The 12468-nt window shown below is 36.5% G+C and overlaps 1 protein-coding gene across 1 annotated transcript; it reads right to left on the minus strand.

Moving 5' to 3' along the window:
• Nucleotides 1-505: 505 nt before the first annotated feature.
• Nucleotides 506-4791, minus strand: tlx3a (T cell leukemia homeobox 3a). Its single transcript, XM_026280304.1, has 3 exons — nucleotides 3809-4791; nucleotides 2287-2521; nucleotides 506-1658 (listed from the first exon to the last, which is right to left on the minus strand). The coding sequence occupies exons 1-3, from the start codon at nucleotides 4188-4190 to the stop codon at nucleotides 1442-1444; spliced, it is 834 nt and encodes a 277-aa protein (XP_026136089.1). The 5' UTR covers nucleotides 4191-4791; the 3' UTR covers nucleotides 506-1441.
• Between the last annotated feature and the right edge of the window lie 7677 nt (nucleotides 4792-12468).

A 12468-nucleotide genomic window follows, 5' to 3' on the forward strand; every position in this document is an offset into this window, starting at 1 on the left:
AGGCCAGGTCATCTGGTGCAGGACCCCATCACTCTCCTTCTTGGTCAAATAGCCCTTGATGCCTTCAGTGTGACTCTACAATTTTCATAGGCAGGAAAATAAAGAAAACTCTTTGAATGAGAAGGTGTGTCCAAACTTTTGGTCTGTACTATATATATATATATATATATATATATATATATATATATATATATATATATATATATATATATATATATATATATATTTATATATATATATAAATGAAGAGTTTATTTGCAAAAACAGATAACTCAAAAATCATGAGCATTTGAAAACTAAAAAAAAATCATGTTTTTTTATATATTATCTTGTTTTTATTGTTTTATTGTGTGTTAGGTTTATTTCCATTTTTTGAATAGTTAAAAAAATTGATTTCTGTTTTTGCAAATGATCTCTTCATATTTGTGTATATATATATATATATATATATATATATATATATATATATATATATATTTTTTTTTTTTTTTTAATACATGCACACACACACACACACACACAATTATGAACAAATACTTATGTGCCAGGAAACATAAGCCATCATGTTTAAAAGTGTGTTGAAAGTTCAAACCTGTGTTTATCACAATCACAAACAGTCCTGGCAGACCCAAATATATGCTCTGATAACCACAGTAATGCTATTTCTTTTTCTGCAAATTTTTGATCATGTTATGATGTATTTGAATCATTACACACAATGTATATTTTATACTCTGCAAAGTGGGACTGAATAATCAAATACGGAGTGGCGGTGTTTCTAAAAGTGATATAAAAAACTGTCTATAAAGCAGAGGGTTGACTGAGGAACGATTATATTTCCATGATGCTGTAAAAGAGGAGACGGAGAGACAGACGGTCAGTCAGACAGACAGATGAGGAAACAGAAAGCTTAAATATCCTCTTGTTGGAATGTTGTATGAACTATTTAACAATAAAATTTTCAATGCTGATTGTTCAGTGTTATACTCTATTTACACACCATTGCTATTTTCGGTTGAAAGTACATCAACAATGACAAACATTAGTCGGTAATGCATCGCCACCATAAGAGCACAAAATAATTACGATAAGTACAATATTTTGTAGACTTTCTCACAGACATCATTTAAACAGTTCATATATACAGTTCTGTGATTCAGGTCGATTGACAGTTCGTTTCTGTGAATGGTTCACCCTATTTTCCCAACTCAGCATCTACATGGGATGGAGTTTGGAAAGTTTTTGTGTCCAAAACAAACTCACAGATGTCATCACAGTTCACTATTCCCACAAAAAGTGCTTAGATGCTTCGAGATTCAGAAAAAAAAACTGTTCAAAAAGCCTGATTCTTATTCAGATATGACGGTTTTAGTCTTTCCATTGTGAAAGTGCAGGACAGTTTGAAGCTCCCCTGTCCTGATCCAGCTTCATGGCAGAGATTTTAAGCCAGTGCGGTGGTTGTTGGGGCCATTTTACCCGGTCTCTCCTGGGCCCAAGGCTGGAGGTTCTGGAGGGCATAGAGGGAGGAGTTATGCACACATAGAGGATCCGACGACACTGATTCGCCCATGGACTTCTGGAGGGCGTCGGCCTGAAGCTGAAGCAGCATCCGATTGGCTTGCTGACGTCCCGCCTCTCTTTCCTCAGCTGTTTGCCTTCTGGAGATTTTGAAGTAAGATTATAGTTAGTATGTAGAAATCCAAAACATTTGACCCTTTGATTAACTTCATATAATAATTGAAGAAATTGTAGATTTTAAAACAAATTAGGGACAGACTGTGATGTGGTTCCTCAGTTATCAGGAATCTAGCTAATTTCATTTTTAAATGTACATTTATAACAATATGGTGGATTTTTCTTTTGCTACTGGAGAAAACTAGAACGTAAAACATATATATTTGTAGTAGTTTCCATTCATCACTAGAAAATGAGCCAACTCTGACTATACTTCCGCTTCTGAGAAAAACACAAGTGAAAAAGGTCCATATTTCAATTAAATTTGTTTATTTAAATTAAATATATTACATGTAATGCATTTCACTGTGATTAAATAGCTATGTAAAATTATTTGCTTAAATTATAAAATTGTAAATTTTATAACTTGTAATACCTTGAATCTAAACACGCCTAAATGTTTGCAGTTTTCCAGCTTCCACAACTTTGTTAAAAAATACAAATATACAAACACATTAATTAAATAATAGGCATCTTGCAGCTACTGTTTTGAAATCCTTCAGTCATGTATGTGAGGCTCGGGTGAACAGATCTAGGTCAAACCGGTCTCACCTCCACTTGGTCCGTCGGTTCTGGAACCAGGTCTTGACCTGCGCGTCGGTCATCTTCAGGCTCTTGGCGAGGGCCGCGCGCTCCGCGGACGCCAGGTACTTCTGCCGGTGGAAGCGTTTCTCCAGCTCACAGATCTGCACGCGCGAGAACGACGTGCGGGGCTTTTTCCGTTTGGGGGGAGTTCGGTTCTGATACGGGTGACCGATCCGCCGGGTCACGGTGAACGGAATGAGAGCTGCGAAACACAGGGAAACGAGTCATTTACGATGCTCTATATTTTCTAAAAACAATAACCTATATTTTCCGGATAATTCTATAATTATTATACTAGCCTAAATAGTTTATAATTCGAGTTTGAAACGAAATTATCTTGTTGAATATATTGGCTAATTTTATTATTTGCTTCATATACATACAATACAACCTAATTAAAACGTAAAAAAAAAAAAAAACAATTGTGAAAGTTGTTTTGTGTGTATCTTTAACCTATTTTGTATAGGTAACAATTTTGACCCTTCCTAAAACAGCTGTTTGTCTGCATAAAGGACAGCACTGTCGAGGTTATTTGATTGTACATTGATTAGGCTCATTTTAAAATTCATACAGATTTATTTGACTAATGTGAATCACTAAAACTGTCACCTATATGTTTAAAACAAAATACTTTTTTTATATGTATGTAGATTTTTTTACGCTTATTAAATGAATAAATCTATATTTCTACTCAAGGGAACACGAACAGAAAAGGATGCAATAATTTCTGAAGTAAGAGTTTTGAATGAGCATTTCCTTATTATTATTATCATTATTATTATTATTATCATTATCATTATTATTATTATTATTAGTATTTTTATTATAATTAATCCTTATAAGTTTTTTTTTCATACAATTTGGGTCCAGAAACAAGCACGCTTTTCTTAAAACTGATTTTAAAATTCCACTTAGATCTACATGTTGTAAATGTGTGAGCTAATATAACATTAAAAGACATGTTTAGGATTTTTGACTTAATTGAGGAAATTTTCTCATTTTGATATTTCGTAAATGTAGCCTACTTTTGGGCCTAATCATTGAATCAATATTTTGGATGAACATTTACCACATTATAGCAACCAAATCATTAAGCAAATCATTTTGTTTTTGGATCTTTTCCTATTTTTTTTTTTAATTGTTTTTATAGAATATAGCCTACTAATTCAAATAGATATAATTATCGGTATCATCACCATTACCTTTTGATATATTGTTATCTACACTAGTTGATTACAATTAATATCGTTACAAAAAGTTGTTCAGGGTTAAATCATTGTCATAAGCTTGTTGTAACTTAAACATAGGCCTATTTATTTATTTTATTGTTTATTATTATTATTTATTTAATTATTTATTTATTTATTCCGGAGATGAAAGCTTTGAATGTTTTTTATTTATTTATTTATTTATATTTTAAGGGCAACTGCGTGCGCAGGCCCAGTAGCCAGAACAAACTCCAGCATCCCCAGAGATATTAGTCTTTTACCTGGCAGTCTGTCTTTAGGGAACCTGCGGTTATTGTCCATCCAGGGGAAACACAGCGCCGGTGCGGCGCTCACCATAGTCGGCGGCACCGCGGCAGCGAGAGGTCTGTGCGCCGGAACCCGAATCACTCCACTGGGCACCAGAGTGCCGCTCACCCCGTACAACCGCCCGGAGTCCTCCAGCGTGCCCGTGACTCCGGACAGAGAGACGGGTAAGGAGATATGAGGAGCGACGCTCGCCCTGGACGGGCTTCCCAAGCGGCTGTTATCCACAGTGTTTCCGACCCTGCTCTCCTGATCCAAAGAGCCCAGAATCTGGTCGATCCCGAATCGTATGGGTTCCTGATTTGATTTTGATGGCGGTTTTGGCTCCGCGCGCTCCATGACCCCTCTTTGCGCAGTAGATTAAGGAGGATTAAAACAAACAAAATCACGTTAACTGCGGCAAAAATAGCTGTAATTTAGTTTTATTCTTGTCCATGGTGTCCGATGAACGTCCTCGTTTCTCGGCTTCCTTGTCTGAACTCTGACAGGTCTCGCCACCTCTGCGCCACGCGTCAAACTGTCGAGTTTCCGCTCCGCGTCTCCTGCCAAACTCATCAGCTCAAGGTTTCATTGGTCGACTGAACAGAACCGTCATTATCTCTGTCTATTGGTTGACATTTAGGAACAGGGGAGAAAAAACTGCGAACAAGAGTATCATCATGTTATTCAGTAATGTCATCAGACCAATTTCTGAAATGCGCATTTATTGGGGCTGAAAGATGCTGCTGCTAATTTATTTACAGACGTCTCTCATTATGTTAAATCGCATTAGCACCGTTTTACGCACAAACTTTGAATTTACTTTGTAATTTTGCATGCAACATGAAACAAGATTTGTAGGCTATTTCTAGTAGCAAATATCCGGCAGTATTTACAGTGCAAAAGGATAGTGTTAAATTAATTCCGTTTTAATACGATTCTTTCATATACATACACATACATACAGGCAACTCTAATTAGCTATATATAATGTTTGCACATATTCAAAACAACGAGCAGGCCTATATTGTGTACTTGAAAACGTAATACTGCAATCTCGATTTCGCGTCCTGTCAGTTAAAAGTGAGTGTTTTTCTACCAAATGGATTGACTGAGATAAACGTAAGGGATTCGTTGCGTTATCGATCTTTCGGCAGAAATCGGAGACTGTCGGTGCTCGTCATCACTAAATACAGTCCCGCTGCTCAGATGTAGTACAGCATTGATTTGTGCCATGGCGTTGATGAATGCTCAAACCCCACATGCCAAATGCTCTCCATCCGCGTAATTTCATTCAGTAACACTATCCCGCAACAGACCAATTAGATTTTATTACATAAATGTCACCCAAACAATATCCATCAAATATGAGAAGTTGTGTGCCGGACCGTGGCGCCGCGCTCTGCTCGTTGTGTGTGAGCGCGCAAAGCTTTTTAAATTGACGGCCAAATTCGTGTCCTCACACCGGGAAATGGAGTGTTTGCCGAGGGCAGGCTGCTGGCAGGACACGCGCAATGAAAGAGCCGTGGAGATTGAGTCAGTAATGCAGTTTAGAAGCGCCTGAGCAGGTGAAATGGACATAAGCGCCCCCCTCCCGTCTTTTACCACCGAGAACAAATGACACAGACTTACTTTGGTTTTTATTGGTGATTCTTTTGTTGTTTGCTTTGCAATTATTTGGCATGGATACATTTGTATGCTAGCTTTTATAAAGAAAAAACAAAAACAATTTATTTGTCAAAACTGATCAGAATACTTTTGAACGTCTCTTTTAAATATACATCTGTAGATGTTTGTATTGTGTGTTAGCCTACTAAAGGTGCATCTGACACCTGCTGAATGAACCCTTAATTGCACAAAACGCTATTTGACCAAATATTAGATTAAATCTGCTATTTATCAACCTTATTTCAATTAGCACAGGTTTTGTATTTCTTTTTTAAATGATTGCTCGTAGATTCATTCATATGAGCCTATGCCCCTCAGTTTTGAAGTGAACATTGCTAATCATTCTTTTTTGCATTCATTGCAAACATTATTTTTCACTCAAAAAAAAAAGAAAAAGAAAAAAGGAAACGCGTAAACTCAGATCAGTGAGGCCTATACGAACAATCTTTTCAGAAAAGAAATGAAAACCTGTGCTAATTTAAAAAAAAAAAAAAAAAAAAACAGATCACTATTTGGTAAATTATATGCAATTTTATGCAAATCGGTCACTTTTGATCGCGAAGACCACAAGTGTAACAGGGGAAAATATGAAGAAATGCAAAACATAGGCTATAAAGTTTATCAAGATGTTATACACCCTGAGGGAGAAACGTCAGAACTTTAAATCCAAAGCGAAAACATTAACATTGTCCGTAAAAAGGAAATCCTCTCCGGATCAAGGTGAAACAACGCGAGATTAGGCTCATGTAGGCCTACTCAAGTTGTTTAACATCCAAACAAATTGACATTTTTAATAGTTCTAAAATGTAGCATCCACTTTAGTTGTTTTGTAATAAAATCATCTGTATAAATAAACTCCGAAAATCAACAAGTAGGACAATGTAATCTGTGACCTGAGGTGCTGCAGCGTAATCTGCTCTCAGACTAAGCTTTTCAACTCATCTCTCCAGTGAAATGGACACGGTGTCTAAAAATGTGACACTGCCACTGAGCTTTTGACGGCTGTTAGATTATTGTTGACACATGAATGATTTTTTAAAAACCGCCCAATGAATGTATTCAGACATTTCTGGCAGAAACGCTTGACTCCCCTAAACGTGCTTCTGGCGCGTTTCCGTGCCATATGTGCACACGGCGACACATTTGGCCTGTTTACTGTAAGACGCGTGATAATAGAATATAATTATGTGTCATTTTCTTTTCCTCGAGTTTCATTTTTGTCGAACAATTGACAATTAAAGAAGCTATTCGGTGTATATCTTTGGTCATACACTCAAACTGAATTGTTTTTGGTAGCGGTTATTCTGAACAGATCCCAATTCTCTCTCTCTCTCTCTCTCTCTCGTGATTGATTGAGGAAGCTCTGAGCTCTTCACTATCGTGTAATCGGCTCCTGAATATCACTCGTCATCCTGTTTCTCAGGCTGTCCCGTGAGGTTTGATCATCAGATGTTGACCAAGTTATAATAGAGACCTATACTGGGATTTTCTTATTACTTCAACAATGTAATTAACTCATTTTGTTTAGTTCAAATGCAAGATAAAAAAAAAATTAATAATAATAAAAATGTCATTTTTACTGTTAATACAGTTCATCTGTATTAATCTAAGAATATAAATGATGCCCAATTACAAAAATATTAACATATAAATTAAAAGTTGATTATAAAAAATCATGTCTGAGATTATTAAAAATTAGAAATCCTAGAAGATTATTTTAAAACACGTGGCAAAATTATGAAATTAATTTCTGAAAAACTTTTAAACCATTTTCAACAAAACATTTTGGTTAAGGCACACTTTGACTTGACTTTGATTCAAATCAATTTCAGAAAGGCTATTAAGATATCAATAACCAAAATGCGATTAAAAAAATAAAAATAAAATAAGATTTAGATTTGAGACTTTCCCCCCTTTTTCTCGTCCAAAAACACATTTTAGACACCTTAAGACCCACAAAATATCAAAATAACTTTATTTTTAATGTAGTATACAACGTGTTTGCCATAGATAAAATGCACTTTGGCTGGTTCATTTTTGTATGAATTGCGTATGCGTGAATTGTTGAATAACTAGGCATTTGATCCCATATTAATCACGCCCTCAGATTTCAGATTTTAATTGCCGATATTTTTCACAGTTAGCGAGCGCAAAAGTTTAGCAACATTGATGGTGAAATTCTTGCATTTTGTTTTCTTCTCTTCAGCCCCTTCATTCGTTGCAATGATTGAAGGTCAGATCCATCATTGGGCTCGACACATTAAATGTTTTATTCTCCGGAGAAACCGAGACGTATAAAACAGAGATATAAGGGAATAAAAGCCAACGATTTGTCTTTAAAATTACCCCCGTATTTGCATAATAGGGGATCCGGGTGTCGCGCCCGCGGGCGGCGTTTTTATTGCGCGTCTCCGGCACATTATCAATTTCCCAACTTCAGCACAGAGCGAGACCTGTCACGCGCGCGGATCTGAAGAACACAAGACAGAACCATAGATATAAAGCAGCAAAGTAGAATTAAGTGATATAAGGGTCGTATGTGCTTTTCAATAATAAATAAGAGACTTTGAGAGAAGCGGTGGAGCAATATGAATTGACGCCGGTAAGTAATAGAGCATTTAAAAACACCTACTATGTTTTTATTATGATCTGTGCCGAAGCACCACCGACTGAGGCAATGTGAAGATCACGAGTTTAAAGGTCACACTGGAAAAACCCAATAGGAGAGAAAATCCTCACAGCCCTGAAGCCAAACTGACACAGCAAATGACATATGGACTGTTAATAATTCTCATCCACCGTCCCCCCATTAAATATTAAATAAATCCTATTAAATGTAAAGTAATAGCCCGTGAATTCGCTGGTGTTGTTGAACATCTGTTTCCTCTCGCACTGAGACTAAAGCATTGATTGGAAGTCAGATTCAATGCACTGATGTGATGCAATGGTGCGACATTAGCAAGGTTAATGAGGAGGAAGCTCTGGTTTGAGTTTAGCAGGTTGTCTTAGTTTTAAAACGCTTTTGCATGAGATATATAGTACTGTATATGTCAGTTCTCTTTAAACTCAAACACATCTAGAAGAGTAAAAACATGTTGCTATTCTTGTCTTCGCTTTCAACACTAGAGCTATAGATTTGTAACTTAAAAACTTTAAAAGTAGCTTTTTTCTCTCTCTTTCTTTAAACTAAATGCCACTTGCTTTGTATTTCATTTAATGCAATGATATTCATTCCTTTTTAGACTTTTTCCAGAAGGGTATGTTCTTCAGACTCACTGAAAAAAGTGTCCAATTCAACTTAAAAACTTTGCTTATTGAAAATGTTTGACATTTTTATGTATAATCAAACTGACTGCTTTTCAGTTCATTTTTGATGAGTTAAAGTAATGGAAAAACATGTTAAAGGACTTATGCGCTATAAGTTCTCTGAAATCATCCAATAGTTCTGCATGAGTAAAAGACACAGATTTAGGTCTTCATTCAATAATAATTCTTTCGATTCAAGCGTACCATCAATGATACCAAATGGTTCTCATGTGTCTTTTAATGCAGTTTGGATGCAGACAGCTCTAACTTAAAGCATAGTCCTGGCAAGACAAAATGTAGTTCATAAACAATAACCCCAAATCAATCCGATTCAGACAGTAAAATTATTCAAGGAAAGAAATAAAAACCTTTTTCAGGCTGATCACATGATCCAAGCATTTCCAGTTTTTACAACCTCAAATCTATCAGAAACATCAGTCATGTCTGTCTCAACAGCTGTGTGCAGACATATTAATACATTTTAAAAAGCCCTCTGGTGTTTCAATCAACTGTCTGATCCATGCATCATAATTTTGCCCTAATACAAATCTGAATGCTGGAAATAAATCCATATTTGGAAACGTTCATTTCAGAGAAACAATGAAATCTGTGGGAGATGAATATATCGAATGGTTATAGAGATTTACACAGCCTGAGGACGAGTCCTGTATGAAGATATGCGTCCCTCCCAAAACTACCATATTACTTTTATTGGAAATTTGGGATCATTATTTTTGTATATTTATTTACCCAAACATGCAGCTCTGCCTGAATTTACTGACTTCTTCCTATAATGCACAGGAACAAAGCATAACATTTTAATTGTAACAAAAAAACAAACAAAAAAAAAACAACAACAACAAAAAAACTTTTAGCATCTATTTTGTCCGACATAAACACTCCACCTGAAGCTTTTCCATGCAATTACTGTAAAAAGAAAAAATCCATTAATTTATGGTAGCATCTCAAGTTTAAATATAATAAAACTGACCATACAACTAAATTCAGCTGGAGAAAAAAAAAACATAGACTTAAAAATATACATATATATGTTGCATGTAAGAAAGTCACATTAGTTTTGTATGAAGAATGGGTAAATTATTAATTTGATTCACTTTTGGGTTTAAAACAATTCATTTAAAGTTTGAACTTTATTTCAATATCAAATATTAAGAGATTCTATTGTATTTCTGTGTTGGTAAATAATGTTAGTTAAAAATACATGTCAGTGCTGGCTTAAAAGGCCATTTCTTTGTGTGTCACAGTAGGAATCCAGTTGCACTTTGAGTTTTCTGCTCCATTAACCCCTCCGGCAAAAGATAAACTCAAATCATTCCAGCTATGAATCGCATGTTTTATGCATACGTCTGATATGAGGACAATAACCAAGAGAATTTACAAATGGAGCTGATCAGGAACTGATCAGGAATTAGTTATTCTGATGTAACACAACACCTGAAGTCAATAATTCACTTCGCATTACTCTTCAGACACCTCGAGGGCTTTTGCACTGAGCTGAGAAATGAGAGGCAGACAGAATACAGACGGATGGATGTAGAGAGATGGAGGACATGCATCTGGTCTGTGATGGTTGAGCGCTCGGCTGGTTTGTCCACCGCCGAACAGAAAGAAACCAGCACTGCCTGAATGAACAGAACAAAGGAGATGAAAAGAGAGAATGCACGCATGTGTTTGAAGAAGAATACACGGCTAATGAAGATAATCAGGGAAGAAATGTTTAGAACAGAATATTTGAAATGTAAGAATCTGTTTTTGTTTTCAGAAACACTGAAGTGGACGATGAGAAGCTCTTAATGTTGGTCACAAGTCTGACATAAGAGACGGTGAGACTGAAAACACTAACAAAAATGAAACAAACAAGCATTTATTTATTTTATATATATATATATATATATATTTATTTGTTTGCTTATTCGAAATGAATAACTAAGAATTACTAAGAAATGACTAAGAAACAGTGAGTAACACAATGAATTAAATGTTAAACTATTTTATTTTATATACTAATTAAAAAAAAGTACAAATAGAATGTGAAATATTATGCAGTATGCAATGATACACATTTTAAAGTTTGCTGCATCTTTTAATTTGGCAATATTAGCATACTGCACACAGCATATTTATTAAAAGTACTATGTGAAATATGCAGTTTGCAAGGATATGCATTACTCTTGCATTCCTCTCGTTGAGGAGCCGATACAACGAGAGCTTGAAGGGGCGACTTCCTCAACAGACAATGAAACAACCATTTTTTTTTTTTTTTTTTTAAAAGGTGCACTTGTTCAGTTGCATATGATCCTCTGCTGGTTGTGCTGATTTAAATGAAGTATAGTTCTGTTGTGTCTCTGAGTCATAAGTTCAGTGAAGCAGATCCCACCCAATCAGTGATCAGCAGAGTTTAGATGTCACGTTTTAGTTCCGTACCGTGCAATACCATGCAGTGGAAAAGTGCCAATTGAATCAGCCGATTCATTCAAATGGTTGATTAATTCAGAAACTAAGCATTTGACTGATAATGAGTGACGTGACATAACACCAAGTATGTTGACCCATACTCAGAATTAATGCTCTGAATTTATCCCATCCAAAGTGCACACAGCCATTTATGCTGCAGCGCCCGGGGAGCAGTTGGGGGTTCGGTGCCTTGCTCAAGGGCACCTCAGTCGTGGTATTGCCAGCCGAGACTCGAACCCACAACCTTAGGGTTAGAACTCAAACTCTCTTACCACTAGGCCACAACTTCCCCAGTAGTAGAGTAAATGTGTAAGCTGACAGAAATCTAAAAACTCATTATTGCTTTGTTACATTACACCACTGGCAATGATAAACAGGCTTGCCTTACAGTGGCTTTGTTGTATTGTGAACACAATCTGCTTCTTTATTAGTTGTGTAGTGTTTAAACATGTTTGGTGTGTGTGTGTGTGTGTGTGGTTTATGGAGTGTATTCAGTCTCCGTGTGTGTGGAGCGTAGGTCACTTAATGAAAGCCGATTATCCTGTGTGTATCACCGTTGGCTGTTAACCTCCTCACCCCTCCTGTGGGCTGACCGTGGGGGGCCAGGAGCGAGTGAATGAGGGAGTGAGGGAGGAGGAGCAGCCACCAGCCTTGCTGCGCCCGGCCCTGGCAGAGCTCCTACTCGAGCCCCCTGCTTCCCACGGCCTGCTGGGCCTCAGACCCGGGGCTGTCTGCCCCCAACACCAGCCAACCAGTCAAGCAGCAGTGCCCACCTGCCCGGCCCCGGGGCACACACACACACATAGACAGGCCTCCTGCTCATCTTTTTGTGTGTGTGTTCCATGACAATGAGGCATGAAATGAGCAGCAATGAAGCTGGAAGTGATCCTGTATCCAAAGAAAACTCACAGGTCAAGAGATTCCACCAAAAATGACAATTCTGTCACCTCTTGTGCTTGCTTTGGCAGAAAAAGCAAGATGTTTAGCAACTGTTTTTTTTTTTTTCTTGGAAAATCAAGTGATGCCTAAGACTGTAATCCATATTTAATTGTGTCTCCATTGTCTTTTCTTGATTTTGTTTTCTTATGTTCACAGTTGTATTTGTTAATTATTATACTGTATTCTAATGATTTAAGATTGTAAATGTAAAAAAAAAAATATTTAATTTAAATTGTTTATAGTCAATTAT

The sequence above is a fragment of the Carassius auratus genome, chromosome 14, assembly GCF_003368295.1.
Source record: "Carassius auratus strain Wakin chromosome 14, ASM336829v1, whole genome shotgun sequence".
Taxonomy (NCBI): domain Eukaryota; kingdom Metazoa; phylum Chordata; class Actinopteri; order Cypriniformes; family Cyprinidae; genus Carassius; species Carassius auratus.